The 10,602-nt window shown below is 39.0% G+C and overlaps 1 protein-coding gene across 1 annotated transcript in view; it reads right to left on the bottom strand.

Moving 5' to 3' along the window:
• Positions 1 to 10,602, bottom strand: part of atg2b (autophagy related 2B) — a 31,730-nt gene that overhangs the window by 16,896 nt on the left and 4,232 nt on the right. The window contains exons 3-23 of the mRNA XM_073826446.1: positions 10,424 to 10,586; positions 9,954 to 10,106; positions 9,412 to 9,514; positions 9,150 to 9,312; positions 8,835 to 9,014; positions 7,399 to 7,495; positions 7,095 to 7,268; positions 6,844 to 6,995; positions 6,474 to 6,585; positions 6,132 to 6,375; positions 5,208 to 5,364; positions 5,022 to 5,114; positions 4,413 to 4,601; positions 4,043 to 4,316; positions 3,678 to 3,786; positions 3,360 to 3,567; positions 1,857 to 1,999; positions 1,577 to 1,734; positions 1,242 to 1,414; positions 994 to 1,144; positions 500 to 769 (exon numbers count right to left, since the gene is read on the bottom strand). Of these exons, the coding sequence (XP_073682547.1) occupies positions 500 to 769; positions 994 to 1,144; positions 1,242 to 1,414; positions 1,577 to 1,734; positions 1,857 to 1,999; positions 3,360 to 3,567; positions 3,678 to 3,786; positions 4,043 to 4,316; positions 4,413 to 4,601; positions 5,022 to 5,114; positions 5,208 to 5,364; positions 6,132 to 6,375; positions 6,474 to 6,585; positions 6,844 to 6,995; positions 7,095 to 7,268; positions 7,399 to 7,495; positions 8,835 to 9,014; positions 9,150 to 9,312; positions 9,412 to 9,514; positions 9,954 to 10,106; positions 10,424 to 10,586 (3,466 nt within the window). The remainder of the gene's footprint in view (positions 1 to 499; positions 770 to 993; positions 1,145 to 1,241; positions 1,415 to 1,576; positions 1,735 to 1,856; positions 2,000 to 3,359; positions 3,568 to 3,677; positions 3,787 to 4,042; positions 4,317 to 4,412; positions 4,602 to 5,021; positions 5,115 to 5,207; positions 5,365 to 6,131; positions 6,376 to 6,473; positions 6,586 to 6,843; positions 6,996 to 7,094; positions 7,269 to 7,398; positions 7,496 to 8,834; positions 9,015 to 9,149; positions 9,313 to 9,411; positions 9,515 to 9,953; positions 10,107 to 10,423; positions 10,587 to 10,602) is intronic.

The raw sequence follows: 10,602 nt of genomic DNA, 5'->3' as shown, positions 1-10,602 counted from the left end.
CCAAAAATCATTAGGATATTATGCTAAGATCATGTTCCATTAAGATATTTTGTAAGTGTCCTATCATAATTATATCAAAACTGAATTTTTGATTAGTAATAAGCATTAGTAGTAACTTAATTTGGACAACTTTAAAGGTGTTTTTCTCAATATTTAAATTTTTATTGATTTTTTTTAAATACTCTCTGCCAAATACTGTCCAATCCTAACAAACCATACATCAATGGAGAGCTTATTTATTCATTAATTAAAAAAAAAAAAAAAAAAAAAAGACTGGTTTTGTGGTCCATGGGTCACATTTAAAATACAACGGGTATTTTAAATGTGACCCATGGACCACAAAACCAGTCTTTTTTTATTTTTTTTTTATTAATGAATAAATAAGCTCTCCATTGATGTATGGTTTGAATGAATAATGAATATTCTATTTTAACACATTTTAAAATGTAATTTATTCCAGTGATGGTATGATCCCTCTTATTTTGGTAAAATACTTAACATTTTGCAGATTCTGCAAGGTGTATGTAAACTTTTGATTCAACTGTATCTATGGCGTTTATTTGGTTTACCTTGACATTGCGCTCTGTGTTGTGGGAGGAAATTTTAACAGCGACAGACAGCATGCTGTGAGGCTCCAAACTGAGCCCTTCAGAGGGAGACGCCCTCTCCGGGGCAGATTCTGACGCATACATTACAGGCTCCAGCCAATGAGGACGCGTCCTGCAGGGCAGATTAACACTCCACCCAGGGGCATCTCCTTCCACCGTGCCTGTGGAATTAAATACACCATGATGTTATAAACCAAAGACCAAAAATGCTTGTTACCAGGCATGCATATTAGACTTAGATATGAGCTTTCAAAATCACAAGCACTAAAACAAATATGTATGCACATATATTTCTCTTTAGCCTTTACACAATTACCAATAATATAACCAGGAATCTGTACAGACCATCATATAACATAACTAAAAAAAGTTTGTTTGTTTTTACCATGGTGATAGAGGCAGGCCTGAGATGTGTGGAAGCAGACATAATGCTGGTCTTTGTAGCCTTCATGCTGTGTCACACCAAACAGTGTGCCGTTTTTCACCTCCATCCAGAATTCACCGTGTTTTTTTGGTAACACACCATTATCATCCTGCTGGAAGCATTGGCATTTGTTACATAAGACTATCTAACCACTACTTGGCTACATAATAACTCAATATTGAACTATCTTTGCAATATTGATGTAATACCTTTAGCTGTGTGTGGAGAGCTAGCAGACCGTGGTTAACAGATAAGACGATGGAAAAGAGGCTCTGAGAGTTCTTAGGCTGCATCTTACTCCTCTTCTTCCTCCTGTTTCTATAACCCAGTTCAGCGGGAGTGTAATACTGCAGGATTTCTTCCTCAGAACCACTCTCCTCCTCTTCAAAGACATAATGTGAAAAAAATTCAGAACAAAAGACCAACAGACACAGCATGTCAAATGAAATTAATATCTGAAAGTAATACAAAACAGAGTTCTGGCAGCAGTATCAAAAGTACATTGACGCATTTCTAAGTGAGCAGAAAGGGAAATTTTCTTTACCCTCAGGGCCAGTAGATCTGAACTGACTGAAGCTGTCTTTACTGTAGGTGTTAATGAGTTGACTGGCTACAGACAGACCCACCCCATACGGGATGTTCTCCACTGTCTCTACTGGAGATGGAGCAGTAGGTTCCCACAGCAGCAGGTCGTTATTAATTCTAAAAAAAACAAAAAAACAACACATTACAGAATGAAATTAAAAATAATTGTACATGATGTATATGTAGAGTTATAAGCTTTGATTTTAAAAGTTTTGTTTATGCCGGTTTTTGTTAATTACCGGTTGTGTAGTTTTTCATAAAAGTCTTTATTGGGCAAAGAAAGCTGCACGTTGGGGAAAAACAGCTCAAGGATATAGCGGGAGTTGCTCATAGTTTTCTCCTGGAATTCCGTCATTTCCACCACATCTCCTGGGATGACCATCTGTGTGATGGAAAGTTTACATATAAATAATTACTCATACAGTCAGTGGGAAAAAAAAATTGATTCCCTGCTGATTTTGTATGTTTGCCCACTGACAAAGAAATGATCAGTCCATAGTTTTAACGGTAGGTTTATTTGAACGGTGAAAGACCGAAAAACAATTAAAAAAAAAAAAAAAAAAAAACAGAAAAACACATTTTAAAAAAAGTTATAAATTGATTTGCATTTTAACGAGTGAAGTAAGTTTTTGAGCTCTTCGCAAAACCCTTGCTGACATTCACAGAGGTTAGACATTTATTGTAGCTGGCCACCAGGTTTGCACACATCCCAGGAGGGATTTTGTCCCACTCCTCTTTGCTGATCCTCTCATCATCAGTCAAACAGCCCCAAAGCATAATGCTTCCACCTCTATGTTTGATGGTGGGGATGGTGTTTTCCTTCTCCAAACACAGTGAGTTGATACCAAAGAGCTCAATTTTGGTCTTGTCTGACCACAACACTTTCACCCAGTTCTCCTCCAAATCATTCAGATATTCATTAGCAAACTTCAAACAGGCCTGTACATGTGCTTTCTTGAGCAGGGGGACCTTGTGGGCACTGCAGGATTTCAGTCCTTCACGCCGTTGTGCGTCACCAATTGTTTTCATGGTGACTATGGTCCCAGGTGCCTTGAGATCATTGACAAGATCCTCCTGTGAAGTTCTTGGCTGATTCCTCACCATTCTCATGATCACTGAAACTCCATGAAGTAAGATCTTGGATGGAGCACCAGACCGAGGGAGATTGACAGTTATGTTGTGTTTCTTCCATTTGCGAATAATCGCACCAACTGTTGTCACCTTCTCACCAAGATGCATGGTGATGGCCTTGTAGCCTATTTCAGCCTTCTGTAGGTCTACAATCTTGTCCCTGACATCCTTGGACATCTCTTTGGTCTTGGCCATGGTGGAGAGTTTGGAATCTGATTGATTGATTGCTTCTGTGGACAGGTGTCTTTTATACAGGTAACAAACTGAGATTAGGAGCACTCCTTTTAGGAGAGTGCTCCTAATCTCATTTGTGACCTGTATAAAAGACACCTGGGAGCCAGAAATCTTGCTGATAGATAGGGGATCAAATACTTATTTCGCTCATTAAAATGCAAATCAATGTATAGCTTTTTTGAAATGCATTTCTCTGGATTTATTTGTTGTTATTCTGTCTCTCACTGTTTAAATATACCTACCATTAAAATTATAGACTGATGATTCCTTGTCAGTGGGCAAATGTACAAAATCAGCAGGGAGTCAAATAATTATTTTCCCCCACTGTAAGTAATAACATGTTCACTTAATACATCAGACAATGAAAATCTCTATACCTCCTCATTCTCATACATGACACGGCGTGAGGAAAATGGGGATGGCTCCGGTTTACCAAAATCACACACATCCTTCAGGGAGTGGGCGGCTCCTTCTTCTTCCTCCTCTTCCTCTTGTGAGTGACCGTCTGCTTCTTCCTCCTCTTCCTCAGCTGTTACACGCTCCAAGATTGAGCGCACAGCCATGGGGTTTACCTTAAGAACCACCCTGAACGAATATCAAACAGAACTTATTTTAGTTTCTGTCTGGATAAATTTGATCAGTAAAGATCTATAGAATGACCATGAAGAAAACAGGAAATTATGAGCACAGCATACCTGGGCCAGTCGAATTTGCCACAGTCAGATGTCGTCATGTCCTCCTCCATGGTGTTAGCTACTCGTAAGAACCGGGCAGCTGGATGATCTTTGTCTTCTTGGAATGATCCTAGTGTAATAAAAAAACATTTTATTTTTATGCATATTGAATAAGCTTTTTCTTTTTGTCATCTACTGAATTGGAGCCATTATATTAAAAAGACAATTATGCTTGTGCCAATTCTTCACAGACAACAAAAAAACAAGAAAACTATACAGAAACCTTCAGGAAAACCTTCAGTTTCCATTAGAATTAACTGAAAATGCTAAAATGCAAGATAATTTTTTTATGCCTTGATCTTTATGCTCTGTCTGTAAAATAGTACCGCTGAGCTCTTTGAAAGTGAGCTCCATCTTAGTCTGCTCTGATGAGTTTCCTCCAGTGAACTCCGTCTTGAGCTCCAAATCCTCCAGCTCCAGCTGCAGCAGCTCTTTCTGCAGAGACTTCTTAAACCAGGGGCCCCTCTCCTGATCCGAGCGCAGGTCTGGGATCGGAAACCGGACCACTAGCACCAGTAGAGGTGCATTTATTGACACAGACACGTGGCAGTTTGCAGGGGTACGACTATCATCCAGGAAGACTTCCGCAAAGGCCTTGTGCTTGTGAGGAAAACAAAGAAACACAATAAGATGCTAAGTAACAAAAACAAATGAAAATAAATTAAGCATAGACAAAGAGTTGTTAATGTTTCTCACCAGGCTGACATGTTTATTGTAGGAGGTGTACATGTGAGATGCCATCATCTCTGTGGTAACCAATTTCTGAGGCTGGAGTAGGGAGTTGAGCCTGTCCACTATGCTGACATCACACTCTGAGCGCACTTTACCCAGCTCCACCTGCAGTTCTGCCCTACGAGGTACGGTACTTAGACGTACCTGCCCGCCCTTATGGGAAAAAAAATGTTGGACCATGTTTACTGTCTGCAAGAAACTAAATTGTGATGAATTAGGAGGTATAAATAAAGGTAAAAACAAACGATTAATACAACTAGTGAAACTTTGAATAGATGTCCAGTCAAGGACCTAAACATACGGCCATTTTGATAAGGGCTAGTTCACACTCTCAAGTCGTTCCAAAACCATAAGTCCTTCGCTCATCTTCGGAACACAAAGTAAGATACTTTTGATCAAATCCGAGAGCTCTCTGGCCCTCCGTAGACATCAACACAACTGAAATGTTCCCAGGTCCAGAAACAAACAAAGGTCTTACGGGGTTTGGAACGACATGAGGGTGAACTAACCCTTTAATATGAGCAAGTGCTCATCAGCACCATGCAAAAGACTTGCAATATCTCAGGAAGTTACCTGCGGGCCTCTGCGTTCTGTTAGTTTGTAGATTAAATGTAGGCATATAGAAGGAGGAGATTCAGTACTGGCTGAGACATCGAATGTAAGAAGCTAATATTTGACACAAGAGACAAAGATCATTGTTATTATGTAAGAGAACTATTCTGTGCAAATATAATGTTTGTTAATAGACACAAAAAACACCTCTGTGTACTGGGCTCCACTCTGCGTAGTGTGGCTGTCAGTAGAGTACAGGCATTCCAAAAGCTCCATCTGGCTCAGAGAGAGATCAGTGTTCAACATACGCACACTGGAGCCTTGACAGTGCTCGTATGTCACCTTCAATCCCTGACCAATGAACCTGAAAATTAAAAAAAAATGCATTTTAAGTTTTCTGCCATCTTCAGTAGCACCCTCAAGCTAGGTTAAGTATGGAGTTCCTCAAGGCTCTGTCTTAGGTCCATTTTGTTGTCTTTGTACATCATTTACTCATTTTAGAATATGTGACTTCATGTATTACTTTCATCATTATGCTGATTCAGTTTTCCCAGTCAATGGATCGTATTAAGGACATTAAAGACTGATTGCAAAGTTATAGCTGTCGCACCGTTCATTCATCTCTAACATCTAATGTCAGCCATCCAAGTAAAGGATGTACGATTTTTCTGGTCGACTAGTATTCGTTAATTTTAAGCATTAATCAAATTAATTAAAAAGTCTTTACCGATTCTAAAGATGTATTAATTTTATCTTTATGACCAAAAATGACAGAGTATTCAAAGAGCAAGTGACCGCACTAGTCACTTTAATAGCGCACATTTTTCTAGGTTAACATTAGCGATCATGTAAATGTATTACCACACAGACCAGCTGTTACCGAACTGTTGGTCATGAACTGCGTGACTTCACCACTTTCTGTGGAATTTTTTTTTTTTTGCGACTAAGCGACTAATAAAATTTTGTTCGATCAAGCTTCTTCTTGTCGACTAATGATTAGTCGACAAGTAGGGAGCAGCACAAAAATGTTTCCTTGACCACCATCCTGAAACTGTCTCAGAATGGACTCCAGACTCAAAATGCAGTCTGTATTTAGTTTATCTTTGTATTTAGTTTAAAGTTAAACCTTACCTGAGATGATCATGTGGACAGGCTTTGTCAAAGACAGTTCTTGATTGGAGGAAACTCCCAGCGGGAAGTTGATTTACAGACAGAATACGGAAAAACTCTGAAGCCATTGGTGCGAGATGACTGCGGGAGGAGTCTGGAGGTGGGAGGGGGTCGATATGAAGGACCGACAAGCAGAGACTGCCCACTGTTAGCCTGAGAACCAGCTCAGGCCTGGACTCATCACAGTGGCCTTTAGATGGATGAGCTAGAAATAACACATAGGGTAAAAGTTGTGATTGTTTTAATATAGTCATATGGGTAAACAATTACCAGAAATCATGGCAAGTTAATGATGGGACATACATGTCTGCCGGAGCATCTTGTGGGTAAGCTGAGAATCTCTAGAAAAGTGTGGCATCTCATTTGTCTGTTTCTCCTTCTGTCTTGGAACGTCCATGTACTCGTCCCACACCGTCTAGGGAATGTGTAAAAAAGGTTTTGCATTTATAATATCATAATGAGCCAATGAATGGTGACATAAGTTTAAGTTTAAGTGTACTGAAGTTAATCTATACTCTCCTATCTGATATGTTTGTCAGACTAAATGGCGTTTTTTGTGTTATGATTGGTCAGATTACCTGTCAATCAAGCTCTTTGTGAAGGGTTAATTGATCATTCAAACTCTAACTATCAACCACAAAGTTCAATGTTAAAGTGAGAAGTGGTGACCTACGGCTACATTTCCAGGTGGTGACTCTGCCAGGGAGGCAGAGTAGTTGCTATTTACAGACAAATCTAGATCCACAGTAGGCGGATCCCCAAGAGGAGGCAGAGATGATAGGCTGTGTGACATGTCCATATCAGCCATGGAGAAAAAGACATCCTCTGTCCGACCAATAGGAAAGAAACAAATTAAATATGTAGTTAGAGATGCAAAAAAAGTAGAATTTAAAGACATTCAAAGACATGCTGTGCTAAACTAACCTCTACTGGACACCGTTCTGGTTGCCTGGCTTTCAAATAGGTCCTGGTCAGTGGCACCTGTTATGGTCTCTTTCTTCAGGCAGCGGTTGAGTTCCATGTGGAGGCGGTACTCATCCTCCTGTTGCATGGGTCGACTCTTCCTATCCTTTCCTATACCAGACCACTCCTGTCCGGCTGCATATAAGCAACAACAAAAGTAGTTGTTACATTCACTGGAAACCGTTTATCGCTAAATGTATTCAAAGAGAAAACCATATGGGCATATCATATATGAATTAATAATAATAATAATAAAAAAAGTAACCTGAGCTGGAGAAAACACCAAACATGTCCAGTAAGAGGTGGACTTGTTGTGGTGAGAGCAGCATGATTAGAGAATCAAACTGCCCATCAATATCCAACTGTGAAAAGACCAGCTGTTAAATTTTGCATTTTGACTATTATTTCGACTAATCCTTTTACAAATACAGTGTCTCAAAGTGTATGGGGATGCTTAAAAGATCCCAAAAAAAAATTCAACCAGCTTTAAAGTATTGGAAAAAGGGAAGGCTACAGCCATGTAGGACCAATTTCATGATTATTTCATGTTTTTACTGCATAGACAGCAAAGTTTTATTAATATACAAGATATACAAGACGGCAAAGTTTGACAATAGAAACACTTTCAAAAATGGAGACAAAAACCATTTAAAAACTCTTGTTGTCAATCATAGTCATAATACATTCACTTAAAGTATGATTAAGGTTTAGTGCACCCAAACATGAAAATTAGCCCATTATTTACTCACTCTCAAGGCATCCTAGATGTATATGACTTCCTTCTTTCACACGAATGCAGTCAGAGTTATATCAAAAAATTGCTCTGGCTCCTTCAAGCTTTATAATGCAATGGGTGGGTGTTTCACTTCAGTCCAAAGCAAGTCCAATAAAGTGCATCCAATCATAATAAAAAGTGCCTCACACGGCTCAGGGGGGTAAGTAAAGGCCTCCATCCAAATCAATGTGTTTTTGTAAGAAAAATATCCATATTTAAAACATCATAATCACTTTAATCTAGCTTGCACTAAACATGTACATGAAAGCAGCTCCGGGCGGATGACATAAGATGACGGCGTTGCACATGTGCCGCTCACAAGTGACAAATGCGGACGCACAGTGGAGAGATCAAAACAACTGGCACAAATTAAAAGTACAAAACAAGGATTTGTAAAGAAAAATGTTGAAGGAAGCCAAGAGGACACTGGTTTTCCTTTGCTAAAGTCAAGAAACTTTGCTTCCTTTGCTCCTGTAAATAAAAATTGGTTTTCACGAGACTCACAGGCGCATGCGCAACGGCAACCTACGTCATCCACCGGAAGCTGCTTCTGTGTACAACTGTTAGCACAAGCTAGATTACTACGTTTACTACTAAGTGATTACTAAAATGCCTTTATTCATGAACTTTGTGAGGCACTTCTTATGGATGGATGCACTTTATTGGACTTGTTTTGGACTGATGAAGAGAAACACCCATCCATTGCATTATAAAGCTTGAAGGAGCCAAAACAATTTTGATTATAACTCCGACTGCATTCGTCTGAAAGACGGAAGTCATATATACCTAGGATGCCTTGTGGGTGATTTTCATTTTTGGGTGAACTAACCATTTACTTCAAAGGAAGCTAATCTGTGCAATATCTTTATACGAAGGAAGAATACAAATTACAAATAAATTTGTAACAGTGTGGTATATGCACCCACCTTAGCTCCAGGCATGGCTTCATTTTGCTTCAGAACCACGGACAGCTCCAGTTTCCCGCTAAGGCAGCCCACCTGCACTGGCTCGAACGGCGTACTGGAAGACACAGGTTCTGGGAACTGAGGATGAGGCTCACAGATGATTTTTGGGTTCCAACTTGGTGAAAGCTTGGGTTCAGTCTCCTTTGATGCATAAAGAACATGTCTTAGCAGGCTTTGGAATTGTACATGAACATGTTACATTAAGTTATTGTACTGCTAGGTTTGAGTTAGGCTGAGGTCAAGATTATTTTTTATTACAGCCGAACAGATACTCACTGTTTGAGTGGTGGATGATTTGAGGCCGGCACGTGCTGATTCTGAAAACTCATCCCAGAACACAGAGGCACCTTCCAGAGTGAGGTTTTTATGTGCAAATGTAGTGGGCTGATGGATATTGACACTGGAGCCCTCCTCCACACTCTCATCACAGTAAACCATCCTAAATATCACAAAATGTGCAGACAGCATGGTGAGGATTTAAAATAAAACATATCATGTTGTAGTGTCATAAATATCTACTTGCATCTCTAGAACTTACTTATTGATTCGAAGTTCGAGGGCAATGCCAGTTTTAGAATTTTCAGGAACGTGTTCCATGCACAGGACAGTGTCCACAAAAGTGACTTTGACTCTTCTCAACACTAACAGAGAGAATGGGGAAAGGATCAGTCATTGAAATGGAATAAATAATAAAGATAAAATCTTATTTAGTAGCTCTATAAAACACTCAGGCAATGAATAAATAAATAAATAAATCGGTAACACTTTACTATAAGGTTCTAACACAAACAAACAATAAACAATACATTTATTGCAGTATTTATTCATCTTCGTTCATGTTAGTTAATTAAAATAGTTGTTCATTGTTAGTTCATGTTAATTCAGAGGGAATAAACTAATGTTAACATTGTTGAAATTAACATTAACTAAGATTAATAAATCTAAAAGTAGAAGTATTGTTCATTCTTAGTTCATGTTAACTAAAGTAGCTGACTAATGTTAACTAATTAAACTTATTGTAAAGTGTTACCAATAAATCTTACATTTAAATGATTTTATGGTCTACAGGAAGAGACATACCGGTCTCAATAGTCTCAGCAAACTTTTCCAGACCCTCCAGAGGTTGGAGACTCTCTCCCTGATCATCAGTGAGTCTTTGGCTTAGACACTCTTTGGCCAGCTGCATACTGCTGGTCATAAAGCTGGACCAGCACATGGGCTCCATGCCTGATGCTAAAAAAAGATTTACAATTTGTATAAACATCAATAACTCAACATGAAATGGAAATTGATCTTATGTGTTTTCTAAATGCATGTTAGTAATATTATTGTGAACAGTAATATTATTGTCTTCTGTTCACCATCCCTGCATTTATTTGATCCAAAGTACAGCAAAAACAGTACAATTTTGAAACATTTTTACTGTTTAAAAAAAAAAAAGTTTTCTATCTGAATATATTTTTTGGGAATGCGTAGCATTGCAATCAAAACATTTGTCAAATTTATGACACGTCATCTGAAAAGAATGCGATTTGAAAGTTGTTTCCTACCCATTCGTGGTCTTGGCCTGAACACCATCTCCAAGCCCCTCACTTCCAGTGCGCAGTTGTCCTGGAGCAGCGAGGCCCATGGCACGGTGAGAGAAATGGCCTGGATGAAGCCCTCACTTACCTCAAATGGAGCATCCACAGACTCCAGAATCTCATTCAGGGACTGAAGATGCATGAAA

This window comes from Garra rufa, chromosome 21 (genome assembly GCF_049309525.1).
Source record: "Garra rufa chromosome 21, GarRuf1.0, whole genome shotgun sequence".
Classification (NCBI taxonomy): Eukaryota; Metazoa; Chordata; class Actinopteri; order Cypriniformes; family Cyprinidae; genus Garra; species Garra rufa.
Note: the sequence above shows the minus strand (reverse complement) of the source record. Positions and strands in the feature narration are given on the sequence as shown.